Source organism: Cyprinodon tularosa, unplaced genomic scaffold (genome assembly GCF_016077235.1).
Source record: "Cyprinodon tularosa strain WSP-4 unplaced genomic scaffold, ASM1607723v1 ctg371, whole genome shotgun sequence".
NCBI classification, from domain to species: Eukaryota; Metazoa; Chordata; class Actinopteri; order Cyprinodontiformes; family Cyprinodontidae; genus Cyprinodon; species Cyprinodon tularosa.
Genome location: NW_024039087.1, coordinates 177,547 through 199,272, shown reverse-complemented (window position 1 = coordinate 199,272; position 21,726 = coordinate 177,547). Strand labels below are relative to the sequence as shown.

At 38.9% G+C, this 21,726-nt stretch overlaps 2 protein-coding genes across 2 annotated transcripts; one reads left to right on the top strand and one right to left on the bottom strand.

Moving 5' to 3' along the window:
• Positions 1-346: 346 nt before the first annotated feature.
• On the bottom strand, positions 347-9,550 carry klb (klotho beta). The gene is made up of 6 exons (XM_038296554.1): positions 8,503-9,550; positions 6,995-7,508; positions 6,639-6,907; positions 6,294-6,550; positions 4,291-5,216; positions 347-2,876 (listed from the first exon to the last, which is right to left on the bottom strand). Exons 1-6 carry the CDS (start codon positions 9,244-9,246, stop codon positions 2,452-2,454), a joined length of 3,135 nt encoding a protein of 1,044 aa, XP_038152482.1. The 5' UTR covers positions 9,247-9,550; the 3' UTR covers positions 347-2,451.
• A 1,679-nt stretch (positions 9,551-11,229) lies between these two features.
• On the top strand, positions 11,230-16,512 carry tlr1 (toll-like receptor 1). The gene is made up of 2 exons (XM_038296523.1): positions 11,230-11,365; positions 14,017-16,512. The coding sequence occupies exon 2, from the start codon at positions 14,022-14,024 to the stop codon at positions 16,416-16,418; it is 2,397 nt and encodes a 798-aa protein (XP_038152451.1). The 5' UTR covers positions 11,230-11,365; positions 14,017-14,021; the 3' UTR covers positions 16,419-16,512.
• Positions 16,513-21,726: the final 5,214 nt, after the last annotated feature.

Genomic DNA, 21,726 nt, shown 5'->3' with positions numbered 1-21,726 from the left:
ATTATTTATGTAATAATGTAAATAATAGTAGTAATAATAATAATCATTATTATTATTATTATTATTATTATTATTATTATTATTATTATTATTATTATTATTATTATTATTATTATTATAAGCATCATTAATAATCATTATTATTATTGCTGTTACTTCAATTTTTCTTCGTTCACCAAAAATTTGAAAGAACATAAGAAAAGATGTTATAATACCAGCACTATTCTTTACAAAAAACAATGGGAAGAATAGTCAAACAGTACCATCATTTTACTGTGTATTTTAAAATAATCAAAAATAAACAAAGCCAGTCTTGAGCTAAACTTCAAAGTGAGTGAAAAAAAGGTTTTTATTGGAATTTAAGTCACCATATGTATTCAGTTTTTTTAGGCGGGTACCGACAAATAGGTCACCGAAAGCATTTTGAGGGCCAGAAGTTTATTCAACTATTGTCACCCATTCCAGGTAGGCAATAAAAAGTTCTAATGGATTCACTTTGTGTTAGTCTTTTTCCTGCTTCACAAAGGTAGGCAGCAGCTTGACAAAGCCATGATGGCAATTGTTTTACATCCAAGTAGTATGCAGTTCTTCATATATATACACACACACATTAATTTCAGATGGCATCAGTATGGCATTGGTATGGGCCGATAATGCACAGCCAGGTATCGGCATCGGGCCCAAAAAATGGCATCGGTGCAACACTAATAAATAACGCTCTAAATTTGATTACATAGTAATAAAAATGATGAATATGTTCACAGTTTAAATACTTTTATATGAATATAAACAAACAGACATTTTGTCAAGTTTTTATTTTTATTAATCATTAATTAAAATAAATAAGGTCCAATAACTTACCACAATTAACAAAAAAACACAAGTTTTGAGTTATCTTTTTTCTTTAGCTACACAGCCATCCTCATTCATTATATTGAAATAAAAAAAATTATTTTCGTTACATATTTTTGATAATTCAAATTTTTTAGCAGCACTCAACCTTTCAAGATCCTATTAAAAAAATAAACAATAATGAACAAAACAGGACCGTGTCCTTCTTACATACTCAATAAAGTACTACTGCCTATTGGTACAGTTAGATTTAGTCCTTCAAATAAGGTGCAGTGGTCTAGCATTTAATTTTCATATTTTTAAAAGAAACTGATTTCTGTTGACCTCAGAATCGAGTACTGACACCAGGGGGCACTGTTGTTCCATTGAATGAGTTTAGACAGTGTAGGAAATGCCTTGGAAATCAGGCTTGTTCTTATAAAAACTACAGCAACACACAATTAAACATAGACTTTATCAGAGTAACACAAAAACAACATTGTGGTAAATTCACTTATTACATTTTTGTTAAGTTTTGTTTGTACTTAAGGTCATCTTTACCTTTGAAACCAACTTTCAACTATACTTTCAATAAACTTTGAGTTGATAATTAATATCATTAACGTTGTTGCTGTTATATGCTGAGTACTTAGTTTCTATGAACATTTTTACACTTGTATTATCTTTGTTTACACCTTAAATGGTGTAATCTATGATTTGTGGTTTTGCACATTTGAGCTTAGTCTGAAATATTTTAAGAACACAAGACATAGACTGAAATATTTCAAGAACATAGGGAATAGTTTTAAAACCTGATATCAAGATATCATATGGATGATTTTTGTTTTGTTTTTGATGTTGATATATGACATACACCAACAAACATTCACATCTTCATAGTGAAACACAGTGTTGGCAGCATCATGCTGTGAGGGTGCCTCCCTTCAGCAGGGGCAGAAAAGCTGAGCGGGTTTAAGTGGGTGATGGATAAACCTAAACCTAAATACAAGGAAATCCTGAAGTGAATCCTCTTAAAGGCTACAAAAGACTTGAAACAGGGCAAAGTTTCACCTGGAAGAAAGACCACAGCCTACAGGTTCATTAATGGTTTAGGGTAGCACATTCATGCATTGCATTAGCACAGTCATAAACCAAGTCCAACAGAGTATGTGTAGCAGAACATGCAAAACGGTTACTGACAAGTGCTCTTCATACAGCCTGGCAAAATTCAGCTATGTTTTCCAAAGAAAAAAAAAAAAAGTTCAGTTTCCAGAGTTTCATAGATATTATACCTGCACCTAAAATAGGATTTGAAGGTGCTTCTACAAACAGTTTGATTTATTTATTAATTTTTTTGCTATACTGCAAATACACTTTATATTTTCATTTTACTGAAATAAAAAAATAAAAAACATTGTCCTGCTACCTCATTCAAACTGACTAAATGCAAAATGTTAAGAGAGGGTTGTTTTACCTCCTTTTAAGACCATTTATTATGACATTTTTGTGACATATATTGTCTGTAAACTCATTTGTCACTGAAAGAAAACTAAAGAGAGAAACATGCATTTTATTTTGCCTTTTTTCTTCCACATGTTAACAATTCAGTCCTTACTACTGTTAGTACCTGACAGCAGGACATAAACCATATGCTGTTGCTTTTTTTTTTCTCTTTTGGTTCCCTCTCCTCTTCCTCTTCCCTCTGTCATATCTTTGATTTCTCTTATTAATGACAACAAAAACGGCCAATGCAGCTAGCATGGTAAATGTTATAAGGAGGCAGCCCCAAAAAACCAGCATCGGTTTGTTGTTGAACATCCACTCACACATCTGACATATTTCCTGCTGCTCAGTGGGTCTGCATGTCTGGGTTGTGCTATTGTTAGGAGAACCCCTGTTAGCTATGATTTCTCTGTACAAAGCAACAGAGTTCTTGGCTTTGGATTGGTGATGAGTTGAAGTGAAGAGACCAAACTCAGGGTCATGACGATCTTGAAGCCTCAACACATAGAAGCCTTGCAAGTTTACACCATCAAGATGATAAGCTGAAAGCAAAGAAAACAGAAAGTAAAACTTAAATTGTTTTTTTTAACTCTCAGGTTTTACTTCCTCATCCAAAAAGGTGAGAAACCAATTAAAACACTCAAAGGTTCATGTTCAGTATCATCAGCTAAGCAAGCAGTGATAATCAGAGCTGCTGTTTGAGAGTTTGCCTCTCCCTTCATTTATGGTTTTATTATTTTCATGCAGTTTCATTAAGTTTGACATTTATTGTAGGAAGCAATACGATTAACAAATATCATTGTCAATGAGACAGATATATGTCTAAACATACTTAACAAAAAGACTGTTATCTATACCCTATAGTTCAGGCTTCCTAAATTCCAGCCCTCTATGTCCAGTGTCCTGTACCTTTTAGGTGTGTTTCTGCTTCAACACACCAAATAATCACCAAATAATAATCAAATAATCAGATCATTAGTAGGAGTCCAGAAAATTTGGGTGTGTTCAATTTTAAAGACTGCATCCTCCAAGGACTCAGTCTACCTGGTCTAGATACTTGAGGTCTGTGAAATTAAGTAGACTGGAAGAGTTTTGGCTGTGAATACAAGCAGGTTCAGCCTTCCGCAGCTTTCACCGCCCGTACGGTCTGTCATTTAGGGTTGACACAGAAAGCTTATTGTAAAGTCAACAAAGGCTACACTCATAAGAATACAGTGTGGAATAAAGATGACAACCACTGGGAGCATGAACAAATATAAGCAAATGTAATTCTATAAAAGCGGTAGAAAGATATAAACAACAGCAAAAAATTCATAGTAAAGCAAATTGTGCAAAATAGCAATTAGAAAATAGAAATCATATCATATTTACAGTCCCCACACTGCAAATGTATTAGAATCTGTCCTTAAATTACAGCCAAACCCATTTACACAGTAACAGATAAAAACTTTTAAATAAATCAAACATTATCCGCCACATATCTGACTCAATAACCATTTAAAAAACCAATTTTAGTTCTAGACGAAACTATTCACATACTTGCATTAGAAGAAACTGTGCATCCAATATTCACCACTGTTCTGCGCCAAGTACCTTTTTCCTCTGTGCATGGAGCGGCCGGCTTACTTGACTCGCAATGAAACATGGGATATCCAAGGCTGCGTAGGATACAAAGCGGGCAAAAAAGAAGGATGCATTTGTCGACCGCATTAAGGAGCCTTCCGATCCTAACAGACCTCAGCGCCGCGCTATAATGTAATCGGCCTACGAATCTGGCCTTCGGAGGATACAGCCACTGAAGTCGAACTCAGCATTTGACTGCATGCTAAGGAGGTATTTCAGCCATTAGATTCAGGTGTGGAAGCAGGGACACATCTAAACTGCAGGACATAAGACATCATGGTATGGAAGTGAGGACGTCTGTTATAGTTGAACAAGGCATTCAGGATAACTCACCTTTGAGGGCCTCGTGGACATAGTTCTGGAGATAATACTGCCTGAGTTTATCCTCAACAGAAGCTTGGTCATCAATCCCACTGGCTGTGACGATGACAGGCAAAGCTGTACCATACCTTTGATTCACCCATTTCAGCATCTTTCTTAAGCCCCAGGGTACCAGAGCCTGACCTCTGCTGGAGGTAGGCCAGGTGGAGTCTGAGAGAATCACACAGTCATGATCAGGTGCTGATTCCTTCTGGGGGGGTTGTTGTGTGTGAGGATTTGGAGCAACTAAACGTGTTGTGAAATGATTCAGGGCAATAAAACTCAATGCCCCCTTAAGTTCATGTCTTTCATTCTCAGTAAAATGAGGAAGAGGCGATCCGGGAAGGCCAGACACCCTTGCTCTTTCTTCTAGGTATACCTTCATTTCATGGGGGTATTTCCCCTTCGTCTCTTCATCTTTTGTCCCGAGCAGTGGATCCAAGAAGCGTCCAATCTCAAACAAAAGAAATCTTTCTGCTGCCACCGTATGTGACTCCAGGAAAGGGTTAGCCGGCTTAGCCCAGTCAGCATGTAGAGCGAGAGACACCAGCGCTTTCTGCTCAGCAGAAAACTCCCTCTCATGTAACCTCCAGGCTTTGGCATGGGCTAGAAGCAAGTTATGAGCTGCTTGGTGCCTCTGTGTGACGTTGGAATAAACATCTATAAGTCTGTTTGGCTCATTTATGGTGATCCAATATTGAACCCAGGAACCCAGTTCCTGGTAGCAAAGTGCTGCATATTCTAGAAATGCTTCTATTGTGGCGTTATTTATCCAACCCCCAGAATCATGCAGCGGCCCTGGCAAACCCAGGTTTGGAGCTCTGTGTGACGGGTAGTACAAGATGACCATTGCTTCCATGTTTAGCCTCTTGAGCTCTGTCAGCACACAGCGATAGTACCTTTTAGAAGTAAAAAAAAGAAGGAGTTAATTTTTGAAAACAAGATGGTAGAGTTTATAAAAGGAAAGGCCTTTTGAAAACTTGGAAATCAGGTTCCTACCCAATGTATTCATACCCTTTGAAGAGGTTTTCATTGAGTTACCTTGCACCATACACTTCAGTGTATTTATTGTAATTTTATACAATAGACAAATAAAAAAAATAGCTCAGTGTTTCAAAACATAAAACACCTAAACACAAAAATCTTATGATGAAACAGTCAAGAAAAATAATCTGAAATCTAAGTTGCATGTCTGTATCCAACCCCTCTGACAAAATACTTTTACGAACCGCCTGTCATTGCAAGTAGAGTAACAAGAGTTTTTGTAATGTCTCTACTAGCTTTGGACATCAAAGGACTGAAATGTTTGGCATTTCTTCCTTCTCTAGAAGTGTTCAGGGTAATTCTATGGCATGAAAGTGGTTTGATCTTAGCTGTTCGACTTCATCTCTGTTGGATGGGTTTGCTCCTGTAGGTGTACCAACTTAAGACTGAGGCAAAGATTTTAGTAAATTTCTTATGGCATTCATTACACAATTGCTTTTATGTATGCAGTAAATTAGTTCTTATCCTTTAGATAAATTATGCTACCTAAGCTGTGCAGCTCATCCAAAGTTCTTTTCTCTCCAAAGCATGGCCTTTTAGTTCAGTAAGGCACACTTTGCAGATGTGACTTATTCTTTCCAGTTTTGGTTGATGGATTGGAGTTGGTAGTGGATTCAGTTTCTCTGGAGTTAGTAGCTCTGGATTGTATTTTGGGGCATCATAGTCAATCTACACAAACTAAATTTAAATTTAAATAAACCGTTTTCCTTCAAATTCACATTTAAGCTCCAGTTAGTGTTAGTCTGTTAGATACAATTCTGATAAAATACTCAGCGGGGGGTTGAGGTTGTAATGTGAGAAAATGTAAAAGGTGAAAGTGACCATAAAAATCTTTATCTCTAAAAAATGAAATCAGTATAATTCAAGTGTAATCAGTTAAAGTTAGTTTCATTTTGTCAGACTCAGAGGTTTGTGTGCTTGTTGATTTCTACCTCAGTGCTTCAGTGTTTACATTCGAGCGACCTCCATCGGGTAAAATCAGAGACCAGTTAAGAGCGAAGCTGTAATGAGATGCCCCGGTGGATGCTAACAGGCGAAGATGGTTGCGGATAGCCAGATAATCTGTGCACTGGGCTGGCCTGGTGTTCAGCTTCAACCCGGGAACTGGACGCAGCGAACCGTCTCCTGTCAAGTTCCAGGTATATACATGTGGGTCAGAAAACTGCGGGGAAAAAGGGTGAAACTGGACCTACAAAGCAGCAAGAAAAATTTTTATGTATACCAGATCTTTGTTAATCTCTTGACAGTAATTTGTGTGGATCCAAGAAGGGTTTTACCTGCAGTGTAGAGCCTGCAATTCCCCAGTGAAATTTGCATGGGAATTGGCCCTTAACATCCAGAGAGGTTTCATCATTTGGAAAACCATTGCTTGCAACAATTTGCTTGAAGTATTGAGCTGTTGTCTTTGGGACCCTTGTTCTGTTTCGCTGTTTAAAGTCAATGTAGAAAAGACCTCTTCTTACACCATAGCCATAATTCCACTCAAATCCATCCACCAATGACCAGGCTAAGTAGCCAAACACCTGTACACCATCAAACTTGATAGCTAAAAAGAAAAGAAGATATTTCAGTTTTTAATTTTCCAGCTTGAAATGTATTGTCTAACATTGCATCGTAGAGGTTTCCTGCTTACCCTGTAGTACTTGGTGAATAAAGTTTTTCATCGAATAGATGGCAAGTGTATCTTCTCTTCCGACACTGGCGTTGGAGAACCAGCCTCCCTCCGCGACAAGCACCTTCAGGTTTCCATATTCCAGTGTTATCCAGCTCAGCAGGCGTCTCAGGTCTGCAGTGATGCTTTGCCCATAGCGTATCACGCTTTGGCCTAGACGGATATTGTTTGGCCCAAACGACAGAGCAAAAAAGTCTGCTGTTTTCTGCACCCACAGCTTCTCCTCTGGGGTGAATATAGGCATTAGGGCTGCATGTTTTGTTTTCAGGGAGACTGGATAGTCCCCATCACCAAAGATGGGCTTGGCGAACCATCCAAGAACGGCCTCCATGGACTGCTGACATAGTGCAGCGTTGGTAGCTGTGTACTGGCCCCTGTGAGGTTCAACCCAATGGGAACCTAAAACAATGGATACTTTACCGTTCTGAGCTTGGCGGAAGTGAGTGTTGTAGGTCTGCCATGCTTTGGCGTGTGCCTAAAATAGAAAGCATATACATTGTAAGTATATCATTAAATTATTCTTTAAATAATTCAGAAACAGTTTACCTTATAAAATCAAACTTGGCTGTGTACCTATTGTCTTTTTTAGCCACATTTTAATTTTATGAGCCACATACACCACCCTGCAATGGTGTGCTTACCCAGTAAACACATTTTTACACATTACAAATTTAATTGTATTTTATTGTGATTTCATGTTACAGTTCAACACAGAAATCTAATGAACTTCTCTAATGCCTTCAACTATTCAAGAAGAGCAATTGTGCGTCATACATTACATTAGGTCCTGCATCAAAGAGAGCAGGGGTTTCAGACAAAATGTGAGCTATCTATGAATATTAATATTTTATGTCAACAGATCAAATTAAAAATAACATCTTAATTAGGACAAAGAGTTGAGGCAAATATTTAACTGTGTATTAAGCAGTGCATCACAGGAAGCAGAAAATGATTATTTGCTTACTCTATCTGCTTGGTGTTAGCTGGGAGCCGACCATCTGTGCTCCACTGCATAAACCTAAGTGAGTATTAATGAGGCGTATCTCCGTGACTTCCTGTCACACACACACAGAGTCCCTCCACCACAAAACTGCTGATGTGGTGGACTTTGACCTGAGTGTCTCTTTAAGTGTCCTGTTTACTTATCACAAAACTTGTCAATATAAATATAGCCATCCAGTCATCAGGGGGAGATAACCCCCCAATGAGTAGAGATGTTTTAGGGATTATTGTGCTAATTATGTGCAGAGGTTAGACTGGATTAAAGAGTCTTGTAAAAACCGGTATCAGACTGCTGATCCAGTCTGTGTTTGCTATACTCCTCCTGTAACCTTACAGCCAATCTGGAGATATAAACATTCATTGACTATCATAAAATGATAAAGCCGCAGGTCAAAGTTTGCACACAGACTGTGTGTCACCATATAAACTGTACAAAGTAAGTTGTTGAGTAACCCTGCAGGACTCACCCTGATCAGGTTGTGGGCTACTGTTAGAGCGCTAGAGATCCCCCCTTTTTCTCCAGGAGCATGCAGGCCTGTCCCGTATCCCTGCACAGCCACTAAGTAGGGGTTGTGGATTGTAAGCCAATATTTGACATGTTTCCCAAATGTTTTGAAACAAAACTCTGCGTATTCCTTAAAATGTTCAACTAACGTGTCGTTTTTCCATCCTCCATATTGATCCTGGAACACCTGCGGCAGGTCCCAGTGATAGAGAGTTACAATAGGTTCGACTTTCTTCTCCAGGAGCCTCTCCATGAGGCGGCTATAGTGGTCCACAGCAGCTGCATTTGGCTCTCCAGCGGCGTTACCATCAGGGAAAAGTCTGGGCCAGGAGAGGGAGAATGAGTATGATCTTACACCTAGGTATCCAAGTGCTGCCACGTCTTCTTCCCAGTAGTTGTAGCTGTCACTTGCCACATCTGCTGTCTCACTGTCAGAGGAGTGAGTGAAATAGTCCCAAATAGAGACGCCTTTCCCATCCTGGTTCCAGGCTCCTTCAGTTTGGAAGGCCGATGTTCCAGAGCCCCACAGGAAATCTTGGGGGAACGTCTCCTCAAGAAAAAGCTGCTCTTTAATAATGGGGTTCGATTTAGGTCGCTGCCAGATGCTCCTTCCTTCCCCAGGAGAGCAGATTGCCTGGTTCCAAAGAAACATCAAAGACAGAAGGGAAACCAAACGGTATGTGGGACAGGGAGGATGGTTCAGCATACTGAAGGAGTCCACCTTGTCTTGAAAATCCACTTTAAAGGCAATAAGCAGGTATCAGTCAGCTGCAAGTATGATCATAATTAATTCCCTCCCAGTTTGCAGTAGATCCATAGCAGGTGAACAAACACAGAGAAACAAACAGAGAGGGACAACAGGAGCCTCAAGGTGTTGCTGTGTCCATCTGACAACCTGGTTAGCCTTCCCTATCTGTTTCTCCCTCTGTGTACTTCTGCACCCTCTCAGCCCCTCCCAGCAACTTTACCATTCGCACATACAAAGGTTGACTCATAGCCAAGCACGCTGTTATTACTGCCTTTTCACACAAAAAAATCACTCTTATTCAGAGATGGGAAGTAACGAAGTACAAATACTTCGTTACTGTACTCAAGTAGATTTTTCTGATATTTTTACTTTACTTTACTACTTATTTTTATGGCGACTTTTTACTTCTACTCCTTACATTTTTACACAAATATCTGTACTTTCTACTCCTTACAGTTTTTAAAATTGGCTCGTTACTTTAGTTTTGAATAATTTCAATGGAGTTACCGTTATTATTTTTCACGTCATCAATACCAAATTCAATATAATTGGATGGGAATCTACGTTGCATTTGACGCACCACTACAAGATGAATCGACAGATTCGGCGGTATTCATTCGCGGCAAATCATTGCAGCTTGGTGGCGGTGGTGTTAGCATAGTAGCATGGACGACGAGATGATTGAAAATGAACACAACGGAGATCTAGTCCTATTGGCAGACATCCATTTAAAATGTAGGCAACGGCATGAAAAAAGTGGTTTCTACTTTTACTTTTATACTTTAAGTAAATTTACAAGCCTGTACTTTGTTACTTTTACTTGAGTAAAGAAGTTTAATCAGTACTTCCACTTTTACCAGAGTATTTTTTAACACAAGTATCTGTACTTTTACTCAAGTACGGAAAGTGAGTACTTTTGCCATCTCTGCTCTTATTCGGAAAAACGATGGAAAATGTAATTATAACAGCAGATGCTGACACCTCATTACAGTTTTTAACTGTATTAATGAGCTGCTCTTTTCAAGGGTTTTTGTTTCTGCACATCTCTGTGTCAATAATTAGCTTGTACTCTGATCTTGAAGAAATACTTTACTGGAATCTCCTCTTAATAATCACTTACATGTTTTTGATTATCCATAAGCAAAGAACACATTTAGAGGATTTTTTAGAGGATTTACAAGCGATAGTTGTAGTTGTCTTTCCTTTTTTTCTTTTTTTTTTAGATTGTTGTTGTAAGAGGTGCTAAGGACATCTGCAACCCCTCCCCAGATCTGATCTAACACTGCCAGGTGACAAAGGACACAACAGGTTATCTGACCTTATTAAATTTTGCTCTCCTTTCCGTAGATGTGCCAGCCGCTCACCCAAGGCAAAAAGAGCACAGGGTTGTTGAAAACATTACAGGGATATGTGTGTTTTAAAGAAAAAAAGAAAGAAAATCACCTAAAAAAAATCCTGTTGTCCTACACTAGAGCCTGTTGTGAAGCAAACAGCACAGTCACTGTCTGCTTCAAGGCATCGAGGGGATAAGCAAATTTAAAAAATTGACAAATGTGTATTGATTAATCCCACTGGCATTACGGGGTCGCCATGGTGTTAACAGAAATATGCTGCTGGAACTGAGCTGCTCTGCCTTTTATGCAGCTCACGTCACACAACACCTCCCTTGGAGCAAAACTGGAGATTTTATGCTTTATACCACCAAAAGAATACTTTATATAATATATAACGGATATAAAGAATGTTAAAGATTTTAAAGGACTAAAATAAATTGATTGCTGTATATCTACTGTCTTGTCAGGAGGCAGGATTTCTCCAAGCCTGTCTGTTCTGTAAACAAAACAGGAAGTAAAAAGAGGATGTAATTTTTTTAAATGATGACTCGTAAGAGAAGGACTTTCACTTCTATCTGTTTCCCATCAGCTCTGCTATTAAGTTGAACCGTTTTAACAAGCGAGGAACTGAAGTAGATCCTATAGCTGAGATTATGGGTGTCTTATAACTATTTTCTCATCTATTAAATCAATTATATGAATTTTGAAGAGTTGGATTTGAAAAGGGACTTACCTCAGCTCAGGTTAGTACGTCCTGCGCTCTTTTCTATGTGTTTGTTGTTGCTCAAGTTGCATTTAAAGGCTTTTGGTTTGAACTATTTTGTGGATTGATCTACAAACAAAGGAGGGTTTTCAAAAAGTTAAGAACAGGAAACTTAAGGATTGTGTGATTTTATTAATCAACACGGACTTGCTTTATTAATCAAATGGTCTTTAAGGTTCAACCTCAACCTTCAATTCTATGCGATAGGTAGGATTATAAATTGTATGGTCTGTGTTTATATTTAGCCCTCAAAGTCTTTAACAACATGCATTTGTGAGTTATAACGTTATTTACATTTAGAGGATGAGCTTTTTGCCTTTTGTTTTTTGCAAAATAGTTTAGGGACAGTCAGCATGAACAGATAACTTCCATTAATATTACATTTTTTATGTACCGGTATGTTCTTATTTGGATTAGATTTGAACTTTGACTGGGCCATCCTAACACATGCATATGTTCAGTCTAAATCATTCCATTGGAGCTCTGTCTGTTTGTTTAGGGTCGTTGAGTGGCTGAAGAGTAATTCCCCATTGAGTCCCAGGCTTTCTGCAGATCATTAAAGGAGTAATTTTTTCCAAGAAAAGGCTTTTATTTAGCTCACCTTTCAGTTGACTCTGACCCTACTCCCTGCCCGGCACCTCCACAGTATAATGCTGCCACCACCAAACTTACCTGAGTATTTGGTGTGCAATGCAGTAAAGGTACTCACCTGGTTTAATTTATAATGGTATTTATAAACACAGTGAAACACACTGATGGATGTGGTATCATCCAGTGTGCACGAATGCTTGTGGAAGAGATTCTATATTTATCATAAAGGAAAACATAAAACATTTTGTCATACTGTAGCTATATAGTTCACCTTAAATAGTTTAGAAGTGCCCATGATGTTAATTACAAAAACTATATTAGAATATTATTATTGTAAGCAAATTACCAGAACGACCAAAGCATGTCACTGATAGAAGTCTAGATTTAAATGTGTGAGTCTCTGTGAAAGATGTAATAGTGAAAAACAGGGTCAGTTCTCCAAGGGACAATAACGCCCTCTAGTGTAACAATAGTATGCTAAAATATATAGGAGACCAATTTTTTTTCAAATCTGTCTCTCTATCTTTCTATCTATCTATCTATCTGTGTCAATTATAAAAAGCAAAATAAATTTTGAGGTAGGCAGTTTCTTAGCACTTTTGCAGCTCTTTTTCTCATTACATTAAATCTTGCCCTCACAATCGGGAACAACAAGCTGAGTAATGATGATCGAGTAATTTCTTCCCTAATTTGATTGGCCTCTCTGTATGTCTAGACAGTTTTAGTTGGAGCAAATATCAGAGCTGGGTAGAGTACCCAAAAATTATACTCAAATAAGAGTAGCACTACTTCAGCATTTATTTATTTTACTCAAGTTAGAGAAACAAGTACTCATCCATCAAGCAAAATTGTATTAAAGTAAAAAGGCTGGTTGAGAACTGAGAATCCATTAATCATCAGATTTTATCAAATGTTTAGAAATAATGTAGTCAGACAGCTTATGTGGAAGATCTGGTATTTTGAAGAGTAAAATGCATTTTAAAAAAAGTATAAATAGATGACTTGATTACAAAATAACAACTCCCTGCTGCAGACGTTTCCTGATCAATATTTTTCAATGTTACTTATAGAATCAAGCCTTACTGCAATTAATGTATTTATATAAAACCATGGTAAATAACTTCCTCTGATAATATCTACTGTTTATTGTAGATTCAACTAACCTCTGAATAACTCAACTTACCCATAGAGTAGACAGACATGTTCGCCAAAGTAGAAGTATATATTTCACACAAAAATTACTCAAAAATTGAAGTAACAGCATATTTTCCTTCCATTGTACAACTAATTATAGCAACTCTTTGTTTAAATACCAGCTAGAGTGCTATTGGATCCTCTACATTTTATCATTTTATCACTGTATCTTTGTTTTCTATAAACATTTCTAATGTCTTTTTCATGTAAACAAAAAATCAGATTGTTTGAATAAATTTAAAAATCACAATCTAATTTACTATACTGTGAATAATCAAAAATTGGACAATACACGCTATAGCATGCCATTTGCTGAAAGAACAGTTTAATTTCTCCAGTGATTAAGTCAAAATTTTACAAGAAAATGCAGTGATGGGAAGAAAATATTAGAGCTCCCTTATGTATTTGTTCTGTTCATTACATTTTTCTGGTAATATACCTGTAGAACTAGTAAGTGAAGAAAACGATGGTGGTATAATATGTTTTGCTGGAACAGCATAACTTTTGTTTTCATAATTTAAAACCTTTTTTAAAGTAATTATGTTTTATTCAGGACTCCTAAAGTGGCTTTTTTTTTACCCTAATCTGGTTCAAATGTCTTTTTCAAAACCTCTTATTTAAACAATTAGCTATCTGATTATTAATCAGATAACTGAAAAAAATAGTCAACACTTTAATATTAAAATAAATTATAGTTTGTTGAATCCCTGCTTTTTTATTTCTTCTCTTAAAAGCATTACAAGGGAGGAGTGCTGCATTAAACATTTGTTTTCCTACACAAATTATAGTATAGTCAGGTGTTTTTATCCCATCAATCTGTTATCATCTTCTGCTGTTTCTCCATAGAGACCATGATGGCCTTGGCTGGGTTCCTGTGGGCAGCGGCCATATTGGTGTCGCCACAGACGTGTGCTTCATCCGACAACGTCGTAGATCTTTCGTCAAGGAACCTCTCCTCTGTCCCGTCCGACTTGCCTCACACAGCTACTGAATTAGATCTGTCATGCAACCACATACATCAGCTTCATAAAGGAGATTTCAAAAGCATGTCCCTCCTTCAGTTCCTGAATATGTCATGGAACGGCTTGGAGCTGATTGAGGCAGAGACGTTTGTAGACACACCGCTTTTAGACAATCTGGATCTGTCACACAACCTGCTGAGGAACCTGTCAGATCAACAGTACCTGTCACATACAAGGAACCTTAGAGTGATGAACTTGGCACGGAACAAGTTTCTTAACATGACCTTGGGAAGAGAGTTCAGTTTCTTGGAAAAAGTAGAGAAATTAACACTTGAAGCAAAAGCCATCAGCTTGGGGGATTTCAAGAACATTGCTAAGGTGAAGCTACATTGCTTGACCATTTCTCTGGATGAGACATTTGCTTATGAGGCGACCAGCCTAATGGATATTCATGCTAAAAGAATACAACTGGACCTAAATGGTGGGCAAATAATCCAGAGTGATCTGATTGCCGACGCATTCTCATACTTTGTAGAAGTAGAGGTGAAGAATGTAACTGGAGGCTACAAACATATAAAAACGCGGCTTGGTGAAAAACCTAAAATCTCCACTTTCAGTCTTTCCACCAGCAACATTGTTATTGAGTGGAAAGATTTAACCGAATTAGTAAATGCAACGCTGCGGACCTCTATTGCCCAGCTAAGCGCCACTGAAATAGTGATTGAAAATCTTCCTTATATAGACACGATTCTGAAGGGGACATCTTCAATGCAGTCCTTCACAGTCAAACAAGCAGTTGTAAACTCCTTCTTCTTCTCTCAGGAGGCAGTGTACAACTTTTTCATCAACCTGCCAGTAAAGCACTGTGCAATTGTGGAGACATCGCTAATTCACATGACATGTCCAAAGCATCAGAGTCCTATCCTTGATTTGGACTTCTCCTACTGTGCGCTGGCTGATTCCATCTTTTCCAGATTTGAGGGTCAAGAAACAGTCGAATGTGAGACTCTAAGTAATGTAAAAAAACTCTCTCTGGTTGGAAACAATCTTAAGAACCTTCAAGTAGTGAGCAAACGGTTGCAGTACATGAAATCTCTTCAACACTTGGACCTCAGTATCAACTCCTTGATGTACGATGGTTCCTCTAAGTGTCGGTGGCCAAGTAACATCACCCTTATGAATCTTTCCTCTGGAGGTCTAACAGATGATGTTTTTAAATGTCTTCCAATAGGGGTAGAAACACTGGACCTGCAGAACAACCAGATTTCTGTGATACCGTCACTTATCCACAAAATGGAAAATCTCTCTTCTTTGAATCTGACAGGTAACAGGCTGCGGGATCTGCCAGTGTGTGTCGACTTCCCCCAAATGACCGAGCTTCTGCTGGGGTTGAACTCTCTCCACGCCCCTACAGTGAACCACTTGAGCCATTGCCCCAATCTGAAAATCCTGGATGCAAGTTACAACCCATTCACCTGTACCTGCCCTCTGAGGCACTTCATCCGCCTTGGCATTCAGAGCGAGTATGAGCGAAGTCCCTCAGGCCTTACACTGCGAAACTGGCCAGAAGGTTACCACTGCATTTACCCAGAAGAAGTTAGAGATTTGATGCTAGAAAGCTTTTGGATTCCTGAGATCTCCTGCAGCGCCAGTCTTCTAGCAGCCACCATCCTTGTTCCTTCGGTGGCACTGATTGTCACCATTTTCGTTCTGTGCCGACGTCTAGATATTCCCTGGTACATGGGTATGATCTGGCAGTGGACCAGAGCCAAACATCGAGCAAGAATGAGGCAGCTTCGACCTGAAGACCTGGTGGGCATAGAGTTCCATGCTTTTGTGTCTTACAGCCAGCACGATGCAGACTGGGTGAAGAATTCCCTACTTATCAACCTCGAAGGCCCTGCAGGAGGGCTCCGAATCTGCCACCATGAAAAAGACTTTGTACCCGGTAAGACAATTATGGAGAACATCATCACCTGCTTGGAGAAAAGCCGCCGCTCAGTGTTTGTGCTCTCTGCTCACTTTGTCAAGAGCGAATGGTGCCATTATGAGCTGTACTTTGCCAGCCACCAACGTCTTTCTCAGGGCTTGGACAGTATCGTGCTGGTGCTGCTTGAGCCACTGCCCCAGTACCTTATCCCATCCAAGTACTACCAGCTTAAGTCCATGATGAACCGACACACCTACCTGGAGTGGCCTCAGGACAAAGCCAAACACAGGCTGTTCTGGGCTAATCTCAGAGCTGCTCTGCAGACTGACCTGCCAGTGGTTGATAAAGAGGAATAACTCTTTAGCCAATTGTTAAATTAAAGGATATCACTGAATTTATGGTAGATACCGTTATCCATGTTATGGTTCGCTTTAATGCATTAAAAAAAAATCTGAGGAAAGAAGACTGGATGAAAGGGGATAAAAATGGAAGGATGGACAAAACTACAGATGGACTAAACTGTAGAAATTCACTGATCTAGTATTCGTAAAGAAATGGGTCTGATCTATAGGGGCAGATCTATTCAGCCTTTTTCTATGATAAATGTAACTAGGTTTAAAAAAAATCTCTTGAACAGCAGAAATGTTTACTATGTGCTTCTGTCTTTGATCTAATAAAAACTGACAATTTGAACACCTGCAAATGCATATGTTTTTTAAGATGTAAATGTCTCGATAACGTGATTTACTGTTTTAATGAATTCCTTTCCTCATCTTATATTAATCTCAGGTTGCCATTTAGGATATACATGTTTCCATCCATACATGCCATACTTGCTTGTATATAGGAGTGCCTGAAAGTCTCTTGAAAAAAACAGTAATGATGGTAACATTAAAGCAGAACTCTGACATGAGAGAAAAGTATCGGGTTTTGCAAACATCTCAATTCAAATGTCGGGATCGGACAAAATACAGGTCATCCCTACTCAACTTACGGGCTAAATGGACAGATAGAATCAATAGACTTAAAGTATTTGGAAAGGGAATAAAGTTAGAAATTACAAATGTTTTCCCTAACTTGTTTTGCTTTTCTTTAGCTCTACAATTTGTATAGAGTGGGTTCCCTACTTCACCAGATTACATAGGAATCCTGAAGGAAGTGTGAACGAGACATTAGGGAACTTCTTTTGATTTCAAGGGAACAGAGTAACGATCAGATTTTGGTCACACAAGCGCACTGCTTCTTAAGGTGGGCATCAGGACCAAACTTAAAATCATGATAAGGTCTTAAGATGAATAGAAAAGATGTTATTAATTCCGCTTCTCTTTTCTTTGTAACTGTGTTTAACCCATGTTTTATAAATGTTAAGTGATAATTCAATTCAATTCAATTCAGTTTATTTATATAGCGCCAAATTCACAACACATGTCATCTCAAGGCACTTTACAGTTCAACCAGATCATACAGTCAAATTGATACAAAGTTTTCTATCTAAGGAAAACCAGTTGATTGCATTGACTCATTGACTCAAATACAATCCCCCACACTAAGCATGCTTGTAGCGACAGTGGAGAGGAAAAACTCCCTTTTAACAGGAAGAAACCTCCAGCAGAACCAGGCTCAGTGTGAGCGGCCATCTGCCGAGGCCGACTGGGGTTCAAGGAGACAGAAGCAGAGATACAAAAAGCAGCTGTAAAAGGCGGCCCCGTCCAGGAAACACACAGCCAGGCAGACGAGCTCCAAGGCAGCTCCCATGCCAGAGGACGAAGAGAGCACATCCACTCAGTCACGGTCAGAGAAACAGGACCACACTGGAAAACAGGCCGATCTCCAACATCTATAAACAAGGGTGTTGATAGAAGCAGCACAGCTGATGTTTCTTTCCAGGATGACGTCACAGCCAAACAGGAACAGACGAGGCAAAGCTACTCTGAGGAAAAGCAGAGAGAGCAGAAGGTTAGAGATTGAACTAACAGATTCTGCAGAATAGGAGAACAGAGAGAGAATGAAGCAGAATGATGAAATGGGGGTCCCTATGTCCTCCAAAAGTCTAAGCCTATAGCAGCATAACTATAGAGATAGCTCAGGATAACCTGAGCCACCCTAACTATAAGCTTTATCAAAAAGGAAAGTTTTAAGCCTAGCCTTAAAAGTAGACAGGGTGTCTGCCTCACGGACTAAAACTGGTAGTTGGTTCCACAGGAGAGGAGCCTGATAACTAAAAGATCTGCCTCCCATTCTACTTTTAGAAATTCTAGGAACCACTAGTAAACCTGCAGATTGAGAGCGAAGTGCTCTGTTAGGAACATAAGGAACAATCAGATCTCTGATATAAGATGGAGCTTGGCCATTTAAGGCTTTATATGTGAGAAGGAGGATTTTAAATTCTATTCTTGATTTAACAGGAAGCCAATGAAGAGAAGCCAGGATAGGTGAGATATGATCTCTCTTTTTAATTTTCATTAGAACTCTGGCTGCAGCATTTTGGATCAGCTGAAGGCTTTTAACTACAGTTTGTGGACTTCCTGATAGTAAAGAATTACAATAGTCCAGCCTTGAAGTAACAAATGCATGGACTAGTTTCTCAGCATCACCCCTGGACAGGATATTTCTAATTTTTGCAATGTTCCTCAGATGAAAGAAGGAAATTCTAGAAACCTCTTGATATGGGATTTAAATGACAGGTCCTGATCAAAAATAACACCAAGATTTTTTACTTTATTATCTGAAATCAGTTTAATCCCATCCAAATGAAGTGACTGGCTAATCAGTTTCTTTTTCAGAGACTCTGGTCCAAAGACTATAACTTCTGTTTTGTCTGCATTCAGAAGCAGAAAGTTAAGAGTCATCCAGGTTTTTATGTCTTCAAGACATGCCTGTAATCTATGTAATGGGTTAGCTTCATCTGGATTTATAGACAGATATAGCTGGGTATCATCAGCATAACAGTGGAAATTAATCCCATGCTGTCTAATAATTCTACCAATTGGGAGCATGTATAAAGTAAAGAGAATTGGTCCTAGCACTGATCCCTGTGGTACTCCACAGGTAACCTTTGAGCGTGTTGAAGATCTATCATTAACATGAACAAACTGAATTCGATCAGATAGATAAGATTTAAACCAGTCTAGTGCTGTTCCTTTAATTCCAACAAAATATTCAAGTCTTTCTAAAAGAATATTATGGTCAACTGTATCAAATGCAGCACTAAGATCCAACAGGACGAGCACAGATACAAGTCCATTATCTGAGGCCATGAGAATATCATTAGTGACTTTCACCAGAGCTGTTTCAGTGCTATGATGAGCTCTAAAGCCAGACTGAAACTCTTCAAAAAGTTCATTATGGTGGAAGTGATCGCAAACTTGTTTGGCAACTACTTTCTCAAGAATTTTGGATAAGAAAGGAAGATTGGATATAGGTCTATAATTGACCAAGTCATCTGGGTCAAGAGATGGTTTCTTAAGCAGAGGTTTAATTACAGCAACCTTAAAAGCTTTAGGTACATATCCCTGTAACAGAGATAGATTAATCACATCTAAAATGGAGGAGGAGATCAAAGGGAATACCTCCTTAAATAACCTGGTTGGAACTGGATCTAACATACAAGTTGAAGGCTTAGATGAAGACAATAATTTTGCTAATTCAGAGAGTTCAACTGGATCAAAGCAGTCTAAACCCGGTTCAGATTCCATGACTACCTCAGGTACAATCGCGGATAGAGGAGTGCTTATGATCTTATTTTTAATAAGATCAATCTTATTTATAAAGAATCCCATAAAATCATTGCTGCTAAGAGCAGGTGGAATGGACGGTTCAACAGAGCTATGGCTCTGGGTGAGTTTGGCGACTGTATTAAAAAGAAATCTAGGATTATTCTTATTCTCCTCTATTAATGAGGAGAAGTATGCTGCTCTTGCTTTACAAAGGGTCCTCTTATACAGCAGTAAACCATTTTTCCAGACTAGGAAGGACTCTCGCAGGCCTGTGGAGCGATATTTTCTCTCCAGCTTCCTAGCATTTTGCTTCAAAGTACGCAGCTCTGCATTAAACCAAGGAGCAAGCTTTCTATTTTTAACGGTTTTCATTTTCAAAGGAGCTGCGTTGTCTAAGGCAATACGCAGAGAACTAGCAACCCCATCAACAAAATCATCAACCTGTGAAGGGGAATAAGCTAAGCTTTTGCACTCTGCAGCACTGCTCAGTGACACAGAGGAGAGAGAAAGTGAAGCAGATTCTTTAAAATGTATAACTGCACTATCTGATAAAGATCTACTAAAATTGAACCTTCTTTTGGGGGAGGAGAACTCTGTTAAAGTAATCCTGAAGGTTATTAGAAAGTGGTCAGAGAGGACAGGGTTGTGAGGAAATACTGTTATTTCTTCACATTCTATGCCGTATGTCAGCACAAGATCCAAAGTATGAAGATGAGAATGTGTGGGACTATTCACATTTTGAACAAAGCCAATAGTGTCTAAGATAGCATTAAAGGCTGCTCTTAAGCTATCGCCTTCAATGTCAGTATGGATGTTAAAATCTCCCACTATGATGACCCTGTCAGTATTTAATACCAAATCAGAAAGGAACTCTGAAAACTCATCTAAAAATTCAGAGTAAGGACCTGGTGGACGATACAAAGTTACAAAAAGAAGAGGTTTTCTTGCCTTGAAATTTGGATGAGGGAAATTAAGGGTTAAATGTTCAAAAGAGTTGTAGGTATTAATTGTTTTGGGAGTAATCAGTAAGTCAGACTGGAAGATTGTTGCTACTCCTCCTCCTCGCCCAGAACTTCTGGGGATGTGAAAATTTAAATAGCTTGAAGGAGTTGCCTCATTTATGCTCACATAATCCTCTTGCTGCAGCCAGGTTTCTGTAAGGCAAAACAAGTCAATGTGATTATCACAAATCAAGTCATTAACTAGTAGACTTTTAGAGGAAAGCGATCTTATGTTAAACAGACCGCATTTAATTGTTTTAACTTTTTCCCCAATTGGAGTTATTTTGATTTTAATTAGATTATCATGATTTACTCCTTTGGGAATCTTTGCTAATTTATTAGATTTTGGTCGTGGGCAAGACACTGTCTGGATGGAGTAAAGAGTGGGTAACAGTAGAGAAGCTGCTGAGATGTGTGTTAAACTACAACTCTGCTTCCTGGTCTGCACCCTGGGTGGTCAGGGTTTTGGAGGACTAATAAATGTGGCCAGATTCCTAGAAAGAAGAGCTGCACCATCCAAAGTGGGATGGATGCTGTCTCTCCGAATCAGACCAGGCTTTCCCCAAAAGGATTGCCAATTATTAATGTAGCCCACGTTGTTTTCAGGGCACCACCTAGACAACCAGCGGTTGAATGACGACATGCGGCTAAACATGTCATCACTGGTCAGATCAGGGAGGGGACCAGAGAAAATTACGGAGTCCGACATTTTTTTGGCAAACTTACACACCGAAGCAACACTAATTTTAGTGACCTCCGATCGGCGTAACCGGGTGTCATTACCACCAGCGTGAATAACAATCTTACTGTATTTAACCTTATCCTTAGCCAGTAGTTTCAGGTAGGATTTGATGTCGCCCGTTCTGGCCCCCGGCAAACATTTGACTATGGTCCCTGGTGTCTCTAATGCCACGTTTCTGACTATGGAGCTGCCAATCACCAGAGTG